Below are 20,317 nucleotides of genomic sequence, written 5' to 3' on the forward strand. Positions count from 1 at the left end.
CAACTGCCACGTGTATTTAGACAACACTCTTACATACGACATTAATGGTTTGAATAACCAATATATATTTTTTCTGAATTTACCCCCAATTAAAGCAAAAACATTTTGATTTTCTATATTATTTTTTTTTCTCTCACTACTGGGTACTGAATGATGTGTCATCTTCCCTTTTTGTTTTGGGTAATTTCAAATCGTCAGGCTACATGAATACATGATTGAGGGAGAGATAGTTGATAGATAATAGAATATGTGAGAGTGTAGTCATTATCCATACTAAACTCAAAAATCTAATACAAACAAAAGGCTTAACAGCAATGAACCCAAAGTCAAAAATGAGGATTTATGGGTTTCTTGGTGTCAACTCGTTTTTTTTTCTTCTCAAAGTTTGACTATTGGGTTTTGAAAGTCATTTGGATTGAAAAATTTAGGAATTATACTAAATTAGTGATGATCTAATCTTTAGGAAATCTCTGAAATTGCTGTGTACCAAATTTTTACTTTGAGAAAAGTCATTGCGTGAAGAATCAAGTGGGTTTTCTCCATCGATTTCAAATTTTTGTTTGGAGAAAATACAGTGATCTTTATAAAAGAAACAAAGGGCGTAGTAGCCATACCAACTTTCATTTTATTCACATAACTTTTCTTTTAATTAATATAATTTCCCAAGGGCAAACTAGTCATTCAAAAAGAAAAAAAAGAAAAAAAAACCGCAAACGGCAAACGTTATCCATTCAAAAGGAAACGGGGAAATCCAACCACCCATAATTAGCACAATCAGATAAGACGACCGTAGTTAACCACACTCCCATTCCCACCGTACTACCTTCCATTTTTTCACCGCTCAGGCTCGGTACCAAACCTCCCGGTTCGGATAGAAACAAGAGGCGGCCTAACAAGAACAAAGAACCAAAAAAAAAAAAAAAAGCTCACTCCCGCCAGTGTTTATCTAATTACGTGATCATCTATCTGATACGACTCCCTCCTCTCTCTCTAACCCCTGCCCCGCGGGCCCCACCATGAGCGGCTGTCGCGTGCCGCATAGAGCAATTACACACGTGCCATCTACAAGAATTTCTGAGCTGTCACTCTCACTTTTACCCAAAAAAAAAAAAAAACAGTGGGAGAGAGAGAGAGAGAGGAGCGAAGCAGTAGAGCTCGGACTTGGTAATTTTTACTTTTTTAGCCATTAAAATATTTGCTGTGGTCCCCACCCCTCTCTCTCTCTCTCAAGTCCGCAAGCACGCGCTCGCTGTTTCCTCCCTCCCTCTCTCCCTCTCTCTCTCTCTCTAAAAACCTGCGTCTCCGTTCCTCTCTATAAAACAGAGCTCTCTGCCTCGACTCGGAGAAACCAAGACGACGCTCTCTCACCGTTACTCTCTCTCTCTCTCTCTTTTTTCCTCTCGCTTTTTCTTTCCTGGCCTAAAGAATCCAGGTCGAGAATCCATAGGAAAGTCCGGCCATTCCTTCACCTTTCCCGGTTGAATTTTCCCGATTCCGTTAAACGGCGTCGTTTTCCTGCTCACAGATCTCACCGGAGAGTGTGTCTCAGCCTCTCTCTGATTCGGATCTAGAACCCGTCCCCGGCTTAATCTCCTGAAAAAGCTCAAATAGATTTCCTATACAGGAGTCTAATTTCTATAAACAACGAGAAAATCTTGTGAAATACGTAAACATCATTATTACTATTGCACACTTCTCCTGATTCTGATTTGTGAATAATGTTGGCGGCGAGTTCCGGCGCTGGTGGTTCCGTTCTCCAACTCCGGACCAAACCTTCCGTCCTCGCTTCACCTCAGCTCAATGCCTCGCCGATAGCGAGGCTAAGCACCAGAGCCACTGCTCGCTCTGGTTCCAAAGCTATTGCGAAGAAGTTCTTCGGGACGAGATTGAGGGCCGCCGGATCCGACAGGCTGCACTTATGGCGATCCGACGGTCCCGGCCGCTCGCCGAAGCTGCGGGTGGTGGTCCGGAACATGCTCTCTGCCGTGCCGGAGAAGCCGCTCGGGCTATACGACCCGGCGATGGATAAGGACTCGTGCGGTGTTGGCTTCGTGGCGGAATTGTCCGGTGAAAGCAGCCGTAAAACGGTAGGTGACGACGTCGTTTCCTGGTGAAATTGAAAATTTGGTAGTAATTTACGTGCACGTGTTTGTATATGTATTCATGTTTTTTTTTTGATGTGATGTTTGTAGATTACGGATGCTCTGGAAATGTTGGTGCGGATGACACACAGAGGAGCATGTGGATGTGAAACAAACACTGGTGATGGAGCTGGTGTTCTTGTGGCGATTCCTCACGATTTCTATAAGGAGGTATAGTTTCGATTTCGGATTTTTTCGGTTGGATTATATGTTTTTTCTTTCAATTTTGACGGATTTTAATGAGATAAAATATCCTCTGGATAGATCTTATCCATTTCATTGCTGAATTTTTGTTTTCAAATATTATGAGAGTTTTGGTAGTTTCCTGTGAAAAAGGCGTCTTTGTTTTTTTGTTGTTGAAGCTGATAGAAAAAAAAACTTGGAAAATTTTATGTTTTCTAATTTTTTTGTGTGTGATAATTTTTTTTCTTTTTAAAATAGTTTGCATACTGAATACTGAATTCGATTTCTGTAGTATCCTGTGAAAAAGGCATCTTTGTTTTTTTTGTTGTTGAAGCTGATAGAAAAAAAAACTTGGAAAATTTTATGTTTTCTAATTTTTTTTGTGTGTGATATATTTCTATAATTTTTTTTCTTTTTAAAATAGTTTGCATACCGAATACTGAATTCGATTTCTGTAGTTTCATGTGAAAAAGGCATCTTTGTTTTTTTTGTTGTTGAAGCTGATAGAAAAAAAAACTTGGAAAATTCTATGTTTTCTAATTTTTTTTTTGTGTGATAATTTTCTATAATATTTTTTCTTTTTAAAATAGTTTGCATACTGAATACTGAATTCGATTTCTGTATAATTGGCACTAATCGTTGTTGGGTTGGTGTTTCCCAGGCTGCCAAAGACAATGGGTTTGAGCTTCCACCGCTGGGTGAGTATGCTGTTGGTATGCTTTACTTGCCTACATCGGAGAGTCGTAGAGAGGAGAGCAAAAATGTGTTTACAAAGGTAATTTCAAATTGTTTGTTTTTGTGTTAGATGCACATTTTTTGTGCTAATGTCTTATCTGTTTGTTTGCATGGCATTTACTGGAACATTTTTGATATGTTTGCAGGTTGCCGAGTCTCTTGGCCATACTGTTCTTGGGTGGCGATCAGTTCCCACTGATAACTCAGATTTGGGGAATTCTGCTCTCCAGACAGAACCTGTTATTGAGCAAGTGTTCCTTACTCCAACTCCGAGGTCGAAAGTTGATCTTGAGCGCCAGGTAATTTTTCCTTTGATATGCATATTGTAGAATTTAGATTTAAGGACAGAGATGGTGACAAGATGTCATCTCTGTGAATTAGAGAAATAAATAGCTGAAGAAATAAGTAGCTTAATTCATTATGAACCTAATAATGTGTTTGTGTTTACATTTCTTCCTTCCACCTTTCAGATGTACATACTTAGAAGGGTTTCAATGGTTGCCATCCGTGCTGCATTAAACCTTCAACATGGTGGTGCTAAAGATTTCTACATATGTTCACTTTCCTCGAGGTTTGTCTTTCTCATAGCTAGCATGCTTTTTGTTTGGAAGTTTTTTTATGTTATTTATGTGATCACTAAACTCGTTCTGTCACTTGATTTTATGCAGGACGATTGTTTACAAGGGTCAGCTGAAACCCGAACAGCTGAAGGGTTACTATTATGCAGATCTTGGCAATGAAAGGTTTACGAGCTACATGGCCCTGGTAAATATTTTATCCATTAACTTTGTTTTTTCTCCACTAACTCCATACTCCACAAACAGCATGGGAACAACCAGTAACTGAAGAGATGCAAGGTTGAGGAATGACTTCTGAGGCATTGAGGTTTGAATGATCTCTTAAGTTCTTCCACTCCCTTGATTACTAATTGAAATTGGATGCTGGATTGGATGCATTGGGTGAGTTGGTAAGAAACCTCATTATCAAGTAATCATGTTTGCAGAACTTGGTGCACTGCTCTCTATGATAAGTTGTTGGGGTTGAAAATTTCGAATGAGTGGTGAAAAGGAAATTGTGTTTGGAAAGTATAGCTTAGGATTTTCATTTGTACTGGCACTGCAGTATACTTTTAACTGGAGTGGCCCGAACACAGTTTCATGTGTGTAGGTTTAGGTTTTTAGCATTGGATTTCCATATTTTGAATAGAGAAGATGGAATTGTGTATGACAAGTTTGGTTATTTTGATATTTCCCGTAGGTACATTCTCGATTCTCAACAAATACTTTTCCCAGCTGGGATCGTGCTCAGCCCATGCGTGTCATTGGCCACAATGGAGAAATCAACACCCTTAGAGGAAATGTTAACTGGTAGGTTATGGAAATTGCTATTAAGCATGCCTTCAATCGATGCCTCCCTTAAGTTTTAAAATGTCTTAAATGAATTCCTCACACATATATGAACTTACTCAGGATGAAGGCACGTGAGGGACTGCTTAAGTGTACTGAACTTGGTTTATCAAAAAATGAGTTAAAGAAGCTGTTACCAATTGTGGATGCCAGTTCATCCGATTCAGGTAAATTAGAGCACTTTCTGTTGTATGCACATAATTTATTGAAATTATATTGATGAGAACTAGTATGTGATCCTTGTGGAAATAGAAGGAATTGGTTATTTTATTCATATCTAATGTGCATAAATTTAATTTTTCCTTCATGCAGGAGCTTTTGATGGTGTCCTTGAGCTTCTAGTTCGAGCTGGCAGAAGCCTCCCTGAAGCTATTATGATGATGATTCCTGAAGCATGGCAAAATGACAAAAACATGGATCCTGATAGGAGAGCACTGTATGAATATTTCTCATCTCTCATGGAGCCATGGGATGGGCCAGCTCTAATATCATGTAATATATGTGGTCATTTTTTTGGATTTCTATGGAATACATTCAGAATGCCTGCTTTGTACATTTTTGATTTACTAAAAACAATTATTGCAGTTACTGATGGACGCTATCTGGGAGCTACATTGGATCGGAATGGACTCCGACCGGGTCGCTTTTACGTCACCCACAGTGGACGAGTTATTATGGCCAGTGAAGTTGGGGTTGTAGATGTACCTCCAGAAGATGTCTGCAGGAAAGGAAGACTTAACCCTGGAATGATGCTTTTGGTGGATTTTGAGAATCATATAGTGGTAGATGATGAAGCCTTGAAGCAGCAATATTCACTGGCAAGGCCGTATGGGGAGTGGCTTAAAAGGCAGAAGATTGAGCTCAAGGACATAGTTGATTCTGTTCATGAATCTGACAGGGTGCCTCCATCCATAGCTGGAGTTGTTCCTGTAAGTGTGAGATGACTATTAATGTCAAGTTCTGTGTATTATTGTTGTTTTCAGCTCGTGTAGTTGATTCTTACCATGATAAGGTTTACTCTTTGTGATATGTAGGCATCTACTGATGATGACAACATGGAAAACATGGGAGTCCATGGTTTACTGGCACCACTGAAGGCTTTTGGGTATGTGCTGTTTGTCCTCGACCCATGTTCTCAACTTTGTTTTTCTCTTGTTATAGCCTTTTCTTGTTTCTCTTATAATTTGCATATTTCTTCTTTATGCAGTTACACAGTTGAAGCCTTGGAAATGTTGTTGCTTCCTATGGCAAAAGATGGTGTAGAGGCTCTTGGGTCAATGGGAAATGATACCCCCTTGGCTGTTATGTCCAATAGAGAAAAGCTTACATTTGAGTATTTCAAGCAAATGTTCGCCCAAGTAACAAACCCTCCAATTGATCCAATTCGAGAAAAGGTAGTCACATCTATGGAATGTATGATCGGTCCAGAAGGTGATCTAACAGAAACCACTGAAGAACAATGCCATCGTCTCTCACTCAAAGGTCCTCTTTTAAGCATTGAGGAAATGGAGGCCATCAAAAAAATGAATTACAGAGGTTGGCGCTGTAAGGTTCTTGACATAACTTACTCCAAGGAACGTGGTAGAAAGGGATTGGAGGAGACCTTGGATAGGATCTGTGCTGAAGCACGCGAGGCAATTAAAAAGGGATATACCACACTGGTGCTTTCAGACAGAGGTATTTCCTGGTTATTTATGTTCCCCTCAGTTGAAAATTTTGAGTCCTTTATTGACAGCTAAAGTTTTATTTGATTATTCTACCAATTTGCAGCCTTCTCCCCAAAATGTGTTGCTGTAAGCTCACTCTTGGCTGTTGGTGCTGTTCATCAACATCTAGTTAAAAATCTTGAGCGCACGCGAGTAGGGTTGATAATTGAATCTGCTGAGCCACGTGAGGTACACCATTTCTGTACATTAGTTGGATTCGGTGCAGATGCCATCTGCCCCTACCTGGCTGTAGAGGCTATTTGGAGACTGCAGGTTGATGGAAAGATCCCACCAAAATCTAATGGTACAATATATTCCAAGGATGAACTGGTTAAAAAGTACTTCAAAGCAAGCAACTATGGAATGCAGAAGGTTCTTGCCAAGATGGGGATATCTACTTTGGCCTCTTACAAGGGTGCACAGATTTTTGAAGCTTTGGGTCTTTCATCTGAAGTGATTGAGAGGTGCTTTGCAGGAACTCCTAGTAGAGTTGAGGGGGCAACATTTGAGATGCTTGCTCGTGATGGACTTCATCTGCATGATTTGGCATTTCCCTCTCGGGCTTTTCCTCCGGGTAGTGCAGAAGCTGTGGCACTACCAAATCCAGGGGATTATCATTGGAGAAAAGGTGGTGAAGTTCACCTAAATGATCCTTTTGCTATTTCCAAGCTTCAGGAGGCTGCCAGAACTAACAGTGTGGCGGCATATAAAGAATACTCCAAGCTCATTCATCAATTAAATAAAGCCTGCAATCTCCGTGGTCTTCTGAAATTTAAAAACACAGAGCAGCAAATTGACTTGGATGAAGTGGAACCTGCCAGTGAAATTGTTAAACGGTTCTGTACTGGGGCAATGAGTTATGGATCAATATCATTGGAGGCACACACTACACTGGCCATTGCTATGAACAGAATGGGAGGAAAGTCAAATACAGGTTTGCTTCTTAAATCTTTAGTAGTCTGTACCTTCTTCTTGGTAATTGCATATTAATTTCTAATTAATTGTTTTTCACTTTTGAAGGTGAGGGAGGTGAGCAGCCCTCTCGTATGGAGCCTCTTCCTGATGGTTCAAGGAATCCAAAGAGGAGTGCAATTAAGCAGGTTGCAAGTGGGAGATTTGGAGTTTCAAGTTACTATCTTACAAATGCTGATGAACTCCAAATAAAAATGGCTCAGGTATGTTTGTATAAGCTCTGATGCACTGTGCCTTGGATTTCTATATTAGATTCTATTGTAGATCTTTTAACAGAGGTTAAATTTATATTGATTTATTTGTTGTATGGATTATAAACTTTGCCTTTGTTGCACAGGGGGCCAAGCCCGGTGAAGGAGGTGAGCTTCCTGGTCACAAGGTTATTGGAGACATTGCTGTTACCAGGAATTCCACTGCTGGTGTGGGACTTATCAGCCCACCTCCCCATCATGATATCTACTCAATTGAAGACCTTGCTCAATTAATTCATGATCTTAAGGTATGTTTTGCTGTTCTTATCTTGCCATTAACTGTTTTAGCTTCCGTATTTCACTCCACTCCTTTTTGATAGATGGTAATATTTCTTTTGCCGCTTATTGAGCACATCCATGTTTAAAGGGGGGGACTAAATTTTATTCCATTTTTCTGCAGAATGCTAACCCAGGGGCTCGAATAAGCGTCAAGTTAGTGTCTGAAGCTGGTGTAGGAGTAGTTGCTAGTGGAGTTGTGAAGGGGCATGCTGACCATGTTTTAATTGCCGGACATGATGGAGGCACTGGTGCCTCCAGATGGACTGGCATTAAGAATGCTGGGCTTCCATGGGAACTTGGCTTGGCTGAGACCCATCAAACCCTGGTTGCTAATGATCTTCGTGGCCGCACAGTTCTCCAGACAGATGGCCAACTAAAAACAGGAAGAGATGTGGCCATAGCCGCACTTCTTGGTGCAGAAGAGTTTGGGTTCAGCACGGCACCCCTCATAACCCTTGGCTGCATTATGATGCGGAAGTGCCACAAGAACACCTGTCCTGTCGGAATTGCAACCCAAGATCCAGTACTTCGTGAGAAGTTTGCCGGAGAACCTGAACATGTTATCAACTTTTTCTTCATGGTAGCTGAGGAGGTGAGAGAGATAATGTCACAACTTGGTTTTCGAACTTTAAATGAAATGGTTGGTCGTTCAGATATGCTTGAAGTTGACAAAGAAGTTACTAAAGGCAATGAGAAGCTGGACAACATTGATCTTTCCCTGTTACTTAGACCTGCTGCAGACATTCGGCCAGAAGCTGCACAATATTGTGTTCAGAAACAGGACCATGGGTTGGACATGGCTCTTGACCACAAACTTATTTCGCTGTCCAGTTCTGCTATAGAGAAGGCTCTTCCTGCATACTTTGAAACACCGATTTGCAATGTGAATCGTGCTGTTGGAACAATGCTTAGTCATGAGGTGACCAAACGTTACAACAGGGAAGGGCTTCCAGCAGACACAATTCATATCAAATTCATTGGAAGTGCAGGCCAGAGCCTTGGAGCTTTCCTCTGCCCTGGCATCACACTTGAGCTTGAAGGTGACAGCAATGATTACGTTGGTAAAGGATTGTCTGGTGGCAAGATCGTAGTGTATCCCCCCAAGGGAAGCAAGTTTGACCCGAAAGACAACATTGTCATTGGTAATGTAGCTCTTTATGGTGCCACTAGTGGGGAGGCATATTTCAATGGAATGGCAGCAGAAAGATTCTGTGTTCGCAATTCAGGGGCAAGGGCAGTAGTTGAAGGTGTCGGTGATCATGGCTGTGAGTACATGACAGGTGGCACTGTTGTTGTGCTTGGGAAAACTGGCAGGAACTTTGCTGCTGGTATGAGTGGTGGCATAGCCTACGTTCTTGATGTGGATGGAAAATTTTTGTCCCGATGCAATCCTGAGCTTGTAGATCTTGATAAAGTTGAAGGAGAAGATAGTATGACTCTTAAGATGATGATACAGCAGCATCAGCGTCATACAAAAAGCTTGCTGGCCAGTGAAGTACTGGCTGATTTTGAGAATCTTTTGCCTAAATTCATCAAGGTTATCCCCAGAGAGTACAAGCGTGCACTTGCAAACCTGAGGGAGGAGGCCACCAAACAGGCAGTTGATCAAGCTGATGAAGAAGCTCAGGAGCAAGAGGAAGAGGTGGAAATAAAGGGGAAAGATGCATTTGAAGAACTTAAGAAGATGGCATCTGCATCTTTAAATGGGACATCCAATCAGGTAGAAGATGCTGAAACATTGAAGAGGCCCAGTGAGGTCAGCAAAGCTGTTAAACACCGGGGTTTCATTTCTTATGAGCGTGAGGGCGTTCAATACAGGGATCCCAAAGTTCGGATGAATGACTGGAAGGAAGTTATGGAGGAAACTAAACCTGGTCCACTTGTGAATACACAGTCAGCACGTTGCATGGACTGTGGCACTCCTTTCTGCCATCAGGTAATATCTTGTTTGCTACTGTTCCTGTTTTGTTACTGATTAAATATTATCTAGTCCTAGATGCACTGCGACTGTTTCAAATTCTCTCTTTTAATGTAAAGTTGTTATTTTGATGTAAACTGCAGGAAAACACTGGGTGTCCTCTTGGTAACAAAATACCTGAGTTCAATGAATTGGTGTACCAGAATAGGTGGCATGAAGCATTAGAGAGACTCCTCGAGACAAATAACTTCCCTGAGTTTACTGGTCGAGTTTGCCCAGCACCTTGTGAAGGTTCATGTGTTCTGGGTATTATTGAGAATCCTGTCTCTATTAAAAGCATTGAATGTGCCATCATAGACAAGGCTTTTGAGGAAGGTTGGATGGTGCCACGGCCTCCACTCAAGAGAACTGGGTATGATTTTGCATTTTCCTTTCTTCAGTCTCAGATTGGTTCTCTTTTTCATTGTTTTGTTATGGAATATTCAAAAATTTAGTGCGGCAGATTTCCAGTGCATGAATCATCATCGTTTATATGACTGAAATTACAGGAAAAAGGTTGCCATTGTCGGAAGTGGGCCTGCTGGGCTAGCTGCTGCTGATCAACTAAACAGAATAGGTCATACAGTGACAGTTTACGAGCGTGCTGATAGAATTGGAGGGCTGATGATGTATGGAGTGCCTAATATGAAGGCTGACAAAGTTGATATAGTTCAACGGCGGGTTAACCTTATGGCCGAGGAAGGTGTCAACTTTGTGGTCAATGCTAATGTTGGAAATGATTCTTCCTACTCGTTTGATCGCCTTCGGGAGGAGAACAATGCGATTATTTTAGCAGTAGGCGCAACGAAGCCAAGGTAACTTATAGTGGTTACTGCCATAGATTTTTATAGTTCCTATCTGATTATTGTTAACGAGCCTTTATTGGTGCAGGGACCTTCCCGTACCTGGGCGAGAGCTGTCTGGAGTACATTTCGCTATGGAGTTTCTTCATGCAAACACCAAAAGCTTGCTTGATAGCAATCTCGAGAATGGTAACTATATTTCTGCCAAGGGTAAGAAGGTTGTGGTCATTGGTGGAGGTGACACTGGCACTGATTGTATTGGAACCTCTGTTCGCCATGGCTGTACTAACATTGTTAATTTGGAGCTTCTCCCTGAGCCACCACGAACAAGGGCACCAGGAAACCCTTGGCCACAGGTTGGTAACTGAGTTTTGGGACCTTGTATGCATGTTATGAGATGTCTTGTGTACTTATTTCCTTTCTTTTCTGTTTGCAGTGGCCTCGTATATTCCGAGTAGATTATGGGCATGCAGAAGTTGCAGCCAAGTTTGGCAAAGATCCAAGAACTTATGAGGTGCTGACTAAGAGGTTTGTGGGAGATGAGAATGGGGTTGTGAAGGGACTAGAGGTAGTACGTGTCAAATGGGAGAAGGATGCTACTGGCAAGTTCCAATTTAAGGAAATCGAGGGCTCTGAGGAGATAATTGAGGCCGATCTCGTCCTTCTAGCAATGGGGTTCCTTGGACCTGAAGCGGTTAGTATCTTGAATTGTCAATCGACGGTTGCTTCTTGTATTGCATAATTGATGTTTTGCTCATTGGTTATCGTGTTTGTTTTTGCCAGGTGATTGCAGAGAAGTTGGGCTTGGAGCGTGACAATCGCTCAAACTTCAAGGCAGATTATGGTCGGTTCTCAACCAATGTGGATGGGGTCTTTGCTGCTGGGGATTGCCGGCGTGGTCAATCCTTGGTGGTGTGGGCAATCTCAGAGGGACGGCAAGCAGCTGCACAGGTTGACAACTACCTCTGCAAGGAAGAAGAAGACCACACAAACAGCAACGGGATCCCTGAATCCGATCTATTGAAGCGGCATCAAGAAATCAGCAAGAGCCATAAGACAGTTGCAAGCACACCATAGATGACTTGATGATCAAGGATTCATGATTCTAAACTAGAGGACCAAGACACAGCAACACAGCAACGTAGATGGTATCTTTTTCATTTTGTTAGTGTGATGGACAGAAGGATTTTTTGAATGTGGTTGTTTCACGGATAACCCACTCGGTGATGCTTTTCCCTGTGATGGAGCTGAGACTGGAGGGACCGAAGTTGCATCAAGTGGCCGTTCAATGGGGCAACAACTACAAAGCTTTTATTCACATAATGAAATGGGGTTTCCCATTTTGCCGGAGCTGGGTATTATATATAGGTCTTAGGATATTTATTGTCTATAGTTTTTACGCGGCTCTTTTGGTTGTTTTAAAGGAATAATGTATAGTTTTGGTTCTTCCTCAATGATTTGGAATCAATGAATTATAATATGGGAAATTATTATGTTTGTTTTCCATCAGCTACTTATGTGTTGCCAAGAATGCGAACTCGATTTTCTGCAGAAACTGAATGTGCCTAATGAAAAATGGTATGATCTATGAGGGATGTCCTCATTCTCTCGTAAAATCAACCATTGCCAAAAGAATTAACATGTAGGTCTAGTTTAATTGAAGAAATATATGATAGAGCATAAGGCCATCAAAGTGTATTGTACAGAGGTCCTTTTTTCATCATTAAGTATAAATCATACAACAAACTAAGAAATGTATTGATTCACATTCCCAGCTCTCAGGTTCTTCTTTCATCATCAAATGCATCCACCTGACTGCACAAAAAGAATCAAAATACAAGAGGGAAACGCAGTTCGATCAAAATCTGATACTCCAAAACCTGCTGCATTGTAAGTAAGGTAGTATTTGGCTCACTATTATGGCATCTATTTCTCTGGCTGTCACAGGTGTGCGTTCGGGCTGAAGAGAGGCCTTCCCTCCGACGCCAGGGTTTTTCAGTGGCGCTGGAACATCTGACCCTAGACTAGCTGATGATGCATCTTGAGTATGTGAAGTAGAACCTACACAGGAAGAGAACTCATGACACACGGTATTGACTATACAGAACAAAGATAAGCAGATCTCTAAATTCCATAGCAAACATCATGCAATTCCATGCTAACTTTGCCAACATCAGAAGTATTTCAAAGTGAAAAACATAAACCGTATCTCAATTTTAAGCTCCAAGATGTCGAAAGGATTGCAAATTTCTTCATCACCCTCTTTCCTTTCCAACCATTGTTTTAAAGATGCGTGCAAAGGGATAACACTCTAGAACCATTACTATATGTTTATTGGATATCAAACTTTCCATCACACAATGTCCTACAAAGAGTTTGAAGCTCACAGTTTCAACTGGGCTCTGGCTTTGATGAAATTCATAGTCTAAGACCCAAAATATTGGTTAGATCAATAGGCATGAACTTATAAAACTATGGTTCTTATCCAATATCCATCCAAAAAATATCTTAGTTTTGCAAAAACCCATATTTATCTTTCATTTTCAACCATTATGATACTCACAAATACATTCAAAAACAGAATGGGAAGACATGTCACACTGAAAACTATGAAAGAAAGTGATACCAACACATTCTTTTTTTTTCTTCCTTTTTGGGTAAATAACCAAATACCAATAAATACTTTACCAATTTATAGCAAAACATGAACTGTAAAGACCTAATTATACCTGAAGCTGAGGATTTTGGGTGTCTTTGTGGGAATTTGATTCTGGGAATTCTCTTCAAAAAATGTGCTCCTCCTCCCATCTTTTCTCTACTTCCACACAGTTAAGAGCTATCCATCCACATTTTCCCACATCAATAATTCATATGCTTTGAAAACTTGCTTTGGGCTTATGGACCACTTACACAGAAAAGCCTATCTAAATCACTTGGTGTGATATGGACAGTCCCGCGCCAGCATGATACCCTATATTTTAGTGTTCGACTCTCAACTCCCACTAATTTGTAGTCACTAAGTTTAAGGGTTATGGCCTGTGTTACCAACTCTTAAGTCTTAACGTATCCAACGTGAGACCCGCTACCCGATACCAATAAAATGCCCAACTCAATTTCGAGGAACCACCACGTGGCTTCGTTACTTCTATACACGAACTCGTACCAGGACCTTTCCTCTCCTCACCTCTTTTAGTTCCAGTCGATTCATCCTCGTCTTCATTCTTCTTCCTACTTGCATGAAACTCTCAAACCTACAAGCTCTGCATATTCTGGAAAATTGAAGAAAGGATTGAAGGGCTTGAAGCCAAAAGAAAAAGGAAGAACAACTAGTTGGATTCATTGAAGATAGAGAGATCTGAGGCTTAAGAATTTCGACGCGAATACCGACCGTAATCTCGAATCCACAGGCCTCTCTGTTCGTTTTGTTTTTGCAGAAAAAAATGGCGACGAATCTGAGCCGTCGATTCTCATCAACGATCGTAACGAAAGCCGAGCCTCTGGCTCGCTCAGCTGTCAACTCAGTGGGCCGGCTCTTGTCCTCCTCGACCGGGCAATCTCAACCGGAGCGCGAAAACGCGGAGGTGAAATACGACGGAAGCGCCAAACAGGACGACGATGGAGCTGAGGATGGTGAAAATGACGGAGATGAGTTGGACTTGAATAAAGAGACGGGTGAGATCGGCGGGCCGAAAGGGCCCGAGCCGACCCGGTACGGCGACTGGGAAAAAAACGGTCGGTGCTCTGATTTTTAAGTTTTTGTTTGTTTCTTCAGAAGATTTGAATCAGAATAATGTTACTGTTATGGTGAATTTTTCAGATTAGGGTATGAGATTTTCTGGGTGACTTTGGTTGTGTTTATGCTGTGCAACTTTGAATTTCGATCAGTGACAAATAAAACTGTGATTTTGGGTTTTACTTTCAAGTTTTGATGAGCTATTGCTGAGGATCGCATTGTAATTTCAAGTTTAGGTTTTGTATCATTAAAGCTACATTGCAATGAGTCTTTTATCACACTTGGATGAATTAGTTGTGACCTGTATAATTGACATGATATTGCTATTGTCAATTTCATGTGACACCAAGCTTACATATTTGATATTTCTTCATCTTAGTAGCTCACTTGAACTATGATATTGGAATTTAAAAGAATATATTACATATTTGATCTTTCTTCATCTTATTAATTCACTTGAGCTGTGATATTGGAGAAAATTAAAAGAATATATTAGATAGCAAAATGAAGACGGGATGGAAAGTAGATTTCTGTATCAGGTAGTAACTCAAGATATAATACCGACATCATTTGCAAGACATGCTTACATATGGAGAGCCTGTTTTTGCAGCTACAAACTATCTAGGTTCTACTAATATTTTAACAACTGAAGCTTTGGCTTTGAGAGCAGGGCTTCTTGCTGCATTGATCCATGAATTCTCAGATTTGGACGTAGAAGGAGATTCCAGAGTTCTTATTAACAGTATAATGGGATATATTCAAACTTCTTGGATAACAGTATAATGGGATATATTCGAACTTCTAGGAGAATTAAGTAGCTGGTCCAAAACATTCTACATTTGAAGAGGTTGTTGCATATGGTGTCCTTCAAACACTTTAAGAGGATTACCTGATGCGATTGCCAATGTTGGTCACAAAATGATAGCTTAGAGTTGGAGTCATGGCTTTCTCTTCCTGCAAATCAAGCTTTCTTATTTAATAATTCAGGTCCTCGATGTGTATTGAGTTGTAGGTTGTAATTATTTTTGTTCTATCCAAACAAAAAAAGTTTGATATTTTGTAGCAACAATGCAATGAATTAGGTGAGAGTGTGACTAGATGAAATTGCATGAAAGTGCTTATCACACTTATGATGTTACACATGTCTGAAGTCGTGCCCTGTAAACTCAATGTGATATATGTTTGGATGTGACACCAATCGATGTATAGTTTTATTTTATTTTCCTCTTATATGCTACAGCTCATTCTTGTAAGATGAAATTCATGATTCACTTAACCTTGAGAGATTGGAGGTAACAAAAAGATAATAAAAATAACTAGTTAGCTATCATGCTCCTATACAGTAAATGGTAGAACATATCAATGAAATGGATCCCTCACAGAGGTAGTAGTGTAGAACCAATCAATGTAAATGAATCCCACAGAAGTTGGGAAACTTTCTGGAAGAAAAGAAAACTTGGTTTAAAATTTAAGCCGCGATGATCAATAATTGAGTGGCAGCCCTAAGTTAGGTCGAAGGGTGTCGGTGTAGGAATCAATTAATGAAATAACTGCATGAATAAAAGTCTTAATGCTAACCGGATAACACTTTCTTTTTGATCCGGTAAACATCAACTTTTGGATTAATATTGATTTAACCCATCGTTATTCAACATTTTGATAACCAACTGTTGGATTAACATTGATTTAACCCATTCGATATACAAGATGTTTATAGCACATTGGTTCAATTAATTGATTCAACGTACATGACAATTCGGATGGCTTGGATGACATTTTCCAACTGGATATGATGAAGATTCTTACCTAATAATATGTATATTGAAACCGATACGTGACAAAATCAAACTGTCACCATGTTAGATTTCATCAAAGAAAAACAGATCGATTTACAAAGTCCTGACATTAGTCTTCTTTTTTTTTTTTCCAAAACGATGGCCAAAATTCAACTTAACCTTGAGCTCGGCCCTCATGCAAAACATTAGTCGTTTATATATGCATAGATAATGCAGAAAACTCTCCCTTACTGAATCTTTGGGATGATTTAGGCGAGTAAGTCAATTTTCAAATTCTAATAAAGTAGTATCATAGCATGCAGCAGCCAATATATACCGGGAGCTTTAATATATGTGGGATATCAATTATTCTAGCTTCAATTATTTTCAATTCAATAGAATAGACGTCAAGTTCAAATGTCAATATCTTAGGAGCCATTACGTATCTGACTAAAACAATAGTTCAAGCTTCATATATTGCGTTTTATTCTACTAGAGAGCAAATCACAAATATAAACAAGAATACAGTACTTTCCACATGGATTGATTGACCGCTTCAAAATAGTTTGAACTGGTCTTACTAAACAAAAGCTGCAGTGTGCTACATGCTGCACACGCAAAAGACCCCAAAAGAAAAGCAGTTTCCCATGCCTTGATGGTCTTGGTTGTTTAAGTTAGTAGTATACATTACTTTGAAATTAATCTCCGGGTTGGTTCCGATTAATTCCGCTTTTTAACTTTTTAATTGTATTGCGCCTTTTGAAAATTTGTTTAACTGACCACGTAGCACTAATATAATCTTCAGTCTTATAAGACCTCTCTTGCATTTCAAAAAAAAAAGGACCTTTCTTAAATTGCAATGGTGCGAAATATATTCAGACGACTACTCCGATCACATCTATACATCGGTTCAAACTTCAGAGGTTCGACTATGTCGGTTTTGTAGAAGATACAAACTGCACTTTCAAATGGATGGTTTGACCTAGTCTTACGAGCTAGATAGCTACAGGTAAGAAATGTCCAAATTTTCACATATAAAACAGAAAAGTGGACATTGAATGTTGTAAAATGTAAAGGATGCTTACCCCAAAGTAGATGATTTCCCCTACCATCATGGCTTTCATATTATGGCACAATTTAGTCTGAAAAACGTAAAAAAAATGAAGAGAGTAGTGAAGACTGAAGACTAGGCTTTGTTTATACAAAGTCAAAAATGATATTGCATATATAAAATCAAGTGTGTAGCAATTGATTGCTATCCATTACTTCTCTTTCAGAAAATGAAAACTCTCAGAGCCATCATCTTCTGCTTCCTTCTCTTCTCTTCATTCTCATGCCTTAAAACGAGTAGTACCTTAGAGACTTGCAAAAACGCTGTTTGCCAATCCAGCGAGGCCGTAATCCGTTTCCCGTTTCGGATCGACAAACGCCAGCCGGAGACTTGTGGCTTCCCCGGTTTTGATCTGACCTGTGACATGACATCCCAAACACTGCTCAATCTTCCCTCTTCGGGGGATTTCACCGTTCAGGGCATAGACTACGGCGAGCAAGAGATATGGATCAACGATCCAAACACCTGCCTCCCCAAACGGCTCCTCTCTCTGAACCTCACCGGCTCTCCGTTTCGGGCTGGGTTTAGTGAAGACTTCACGTTCTTTAACTGCTCCTTGGACTACTTGAAGTACAAGCTAAACCCTATTGCTTGCATGAGTGGTTCCAACTACACGGTTTTCGCCACCAATTCTGCGAGGGTGATTACGTACTTGTCGACGTGCGGTAAGATTGGAACGTTTTCTGTTCCGGTCGAGTGGACGTTTCACCAGGAGGTTATGTCGTCGGACCTCGACGATCATCTCCGGCTAAAGTGGGACCGACCGGGGTGCGGCAGCTGCGAGTTGCGTGGCGGAAAGTGTGGCTTCAAGACCAATTCTACTAAAGTTGTTTGCTCCAGCCTTAATCAACGAGGTAATTAAGAACCACGTCCTTTCTTACGTTAGCTAATTAACTCTTACTTTCATTTTGAGTAATACTAGCTACATTAACTATAATTTCAACTGCTTAATGCAACAATAACTCATTTCTCCATATTTAGCGTTGTTATAAAGCTCATTTTTACTGGAAGAAGATTGTTTCAAGATTGTTTCGTCAAATGACATCAATATAGTTCGATTCATTCAGTTCGAAGTAATACATACACCAACGATCACTCAAACAACCAAAGCTAAAAACCCTAGATATATAGAATTCATACCACCATGAAAACTCCTTGATTCAAACACCTGCCATAACAAATGACATGTCGCAATCATTTAGGAAATCTAGACCATTTAGGGAGTTACCTGTCTCATTCTTTGAAGGGGACTTGCACTTCTTGCATTAGTTGAATGATAACAATGATGAATAGGGTTGAAAGAATGATACAATATGACAGTGCTGATTATCTTAGCATTGACTTTCTAACCACTACTTTGTCGTGGTCAACAAGCTTGTTTAACTAAAGCTTATTGTGATTGGCAACTCCTTGGAGATAAGCGTAGGCCAATCTACATGGTATTTTCTATGCGCCAAAGTTGGATTTTGGAGCAATCAGAGGCCTCTATCTGCTATAGTGCGCTCGATCTACCATTCTTTTCATACTGCAATCATATCTGGCTTTCGGCTCGTTGACTATTATCCTTAGAGAGCACTAAACCTAAGTTATGCCACTTTGGTCAACACCTCCACGCACAAAGCACACGCAAAACTGACAGAGATATACATAGAAGAAGTATAAACTCGACAATCCGCAGCTATTAGTGTTAGAGCTTCCTCTGAATTCTAACTACGTATTACATATCCAGATCTTACATGACCTTGACCTCTCTCTTTTGTTCACAACCCTTTAGATTTATAGTAGACAATTAAGATTTCAAGCATATCCAAATGAATCCGGTCCAACTTTGAGTTTTATGGTGATACTGACTGGAAGTCTGGAACAGTCCAGCGTTGATATAATGTATATTTAAGAAAATGTCGATCGATCATGATTGAATACTTGGGAATAATTTTTTATTTTCTTTTTGGGTCATGCCACTTTATGATTCATTTAATTTAATTTTTTTTTTTCAAACTGATGCTTACCGTTACCGAGTCATATTCTAAATTAATTATTTAGTTTCTGTGTCACTGAACTTTCTACGCGTCTTTCTTGGCTTGCCACCATTGTGTTCATTCCCCTTCTACTCTTCTAGGATTCAATATGCCACGTACTTTAAATTTTGTTTACTAAGTTCAAAACTACTCTTATTCCAAATTACTATTTCAGGAATCCCAAGGGGTGCACGCTATGCTATTACAGTGGGCGTTGGAGTGCCAGCAATTATGTGCCTTATAGGGCTATTATGTTGCATGTGTGGCAGACTCAAGCCTTTAACAATGAGACGCACATCACTCCCAGAATTTAATTCAATTGGGGCTCCGCAGCCTGGAATCGTAAAGGGACTCGATGTGGCAACACTTGCGGCTTACCCGAAAATAGTCCTCAGTGAAAGCCGGCGTCTACCGCAGCCGGATGATAGCACTTGTTCGATATGCTTGTCCGACTACCGGCCGAAGGAGATACTGAAGACCATACCCGAATGCCAACATTGCTTCCATGCTAATTGCATCGATGAATGGCTTAAATTGAATGCTACTTGCCCTATTTGTAGAAAATCTCCACAATGACTCAGTCAGTAGCAATTTTTGTGCTTTTCCTCCCTCAAATTTGTGCATACTTGTTCTTAGAAGGATTTCAATCAAATTTCCGTAAGATTTCTTTTGTTAACTAGTCGATCTACTCAAAGATCATCATTTTTTTTTTTTTGAAACGAAGATCATCATTTTTTATCACTGTAAAAATTGGAGAATGAGACAATTGATTTATGATTTTGATCAATTTCTGGGCCTCCCCTTTGTCTTGGGCCTGCCCGTGGTTGTGAAAGATATATGATACTGTAACAGCAAAAAGGTACGTGATCAGGTCAGCCCAAGTGTTCCAATCCCTTTTATTTTCTTTAACTTCTTATTATTGGTCATTCATTGTAAGCCATAACTTTTTTGGAGGGGAATGAATATGTATATATTTTCGCACGATTATATTGAGTTATTGTCAGAAAATTACATACATCAAAGTCTAAATTCCTGAATCAATAGCAGTTTTGTTGGTTTTTTCACCCTAATGGAGAAGAGACTTTCTAACAAGTAAAGACCATTATAAAAGAGAGTGAAATTTACAGTCTATATTTTGCAAACCACACTCCCTTTGTAACTTTTATTCACGTAAATTACAAAGCTATCATCGTCAACTTCTGATGCTTTTCTTTAACTCCCGTATGTAAGAGAGAACAATTTGCAGA

General features: G+C 40.1%; 4 protein-coding genes across 7 annotated transcripts; 3 read left to right on the top strand and 1 right to left on the bottom strand.

Annotated features, from left to right (window-relative positions):
• Nucleotides 1-1,282: 1,282 nt before the first annotated feature.
• On the top strand, nucleotides 1,283-11,946 carry LOC112183464 (glutamate synthase [NADH], amyloplastic). Of its 4 annotated transcripts, XM_024321845.2 has the most exons (21): nucleotides 1,283-2,087; nucleotides 2,193-2,312; nucleotides 2,986-3,099; nucleotides 3,206-3,358; nucleotides 3,530-3,630; nucleotides 3,728-3,824; nucleotides 4,317-4,426; nucleotides 4,529-4,632; nucleotides 4,778-4,957; nucleotides 5,051-5,394; nucleotides 5,500-5,570; nucleotides 5,673-6,142; nucleotides 6,236-7,105; nucleotides 7,192-7,346; nucleotides 7,481-7,642; nucleotides 7,795-9,609; nucleotides 9,735-10,003; nucleotides 10,140-10,445; nucleotides 10,522-10,789; nucleotides 10,870-11,127; nucleotides 11,217-11,946. In XM_024321845.2, the coding sequence occupies exons 1-21, from the start codon at nucleotides 1,719-1,721 to the stop codon at nucleotides 11,508-11,510; spliced, it is 6,630 nt and encodes a 2,209-aa protein (XP_024177613.1). In that variant the 5' UTR covers nucleotides 1,283-1,718; the 3' UTR covers nucleotides 11,511-11,946. The 4 variants fall into 4 exon arrangements, with proteins under 4 accessions (XP_024177613.1, XP_024177625.1, XP_024177619.1 ...); XM_024321857.2 differs by lacking the exons at nucleotides 1,283-2,087; nucleotides 2,193-2,312; nucleotides 2,986-3,099; ... (1 more) ...; nucleotides 3,530-3,630; nucleotides 3,728-3,824 and adding an exon at nucleotides 3,886-4,026; XM_024321851.2 differs by lacking the exons at nucleotides 1,283-2,087; nucleotides 2,193-2,312; nucleotides 2,986-3,099; ... (1 more) ...; nucleotides 3,530-3,630; nucleotides 3,728-3,824 and adding an exon at nucleotides 3,903-4,018.
• Nucleotides 11,947-12,088: 142 nt separating this feature from the next.
• Nucleotides 12,089-13,319, bottom strand: LOC112183490. The gene is made up of 3 exons (XM_024321878.2): nucleotides 13,163-13,319; nucleotides 12,349-12,494; nucleotides 12,089-12,248 (listed from the first exon to the last, which is right to left on the bottom strand). The coding sequence occupies exons 1-3, from the start codon at nucleotides 13,239-13,241 to the stop codon at nucleotides 12,231-12,233; spliced, it is 243 nt and encodes an 80-aa protein (XP_024177646.1). The 5' UTR covers nucleotides 13,242-13,319; the 3' UTR covers nucleotides 12,089-12,230.
• A 554-nt stretch (nucleotides 13,320-13,873) lies between these two features.
• Nucleotides 13,874-14,185, top strand: LOC112172586 (succinate dehydrogenase assembly factor 4, mitochondrial). The gene has a single exon (XM_024309992.1). It carries the CDS (start codon nucleotides 13,874-13,876, stop codon nucleotides 14,183-14,185), a length of 312 nt encoding a protein of 103 aa, XP_024165760.1.
• Nucleotides 14,186-17,161: 2,976 nt separating this feature from the next.
• LOC112183499 (putative RING-H2 finger protein ATL21A) lies at nucleotides 17,162-19,937 on the top strand. The gene is made up of 2 exons (XM_024321887.2): nucleotides 17,162-17,906; nucleotides 19,246-19,937. The coding sequence occupies exons 1-2, from the start codon at nucleotides 17,222-17,224 to the stop codon at nucleotides 19,644-19,646; spliced, it is 1,086 nt and encodes a 361-aa protein (XP_024177655.1). The 5' UTR covers nucleotides 17,162-17,221; the 3' UTR covers nucleotides 19,647-19,937.
• The last annotated feature ends 380 nt before the right edge of the window (nucleotides 19,938-20,317 follow it).

Source organism: Rosa chinensis, chromosome 1 (genome assembly GCF_002994745.2).
Source record: "Rosa chinensis cultivar Old Blush chromosome 1, RchiOBHm-V2, whole genome shotgun sequence".
Lineage (NCBI taxonomy): Eukaryota > Viridiplantae > Streptophyta > Magnoliopsida > Rosales > Rosaceae > Rosa > Rosa chinensis.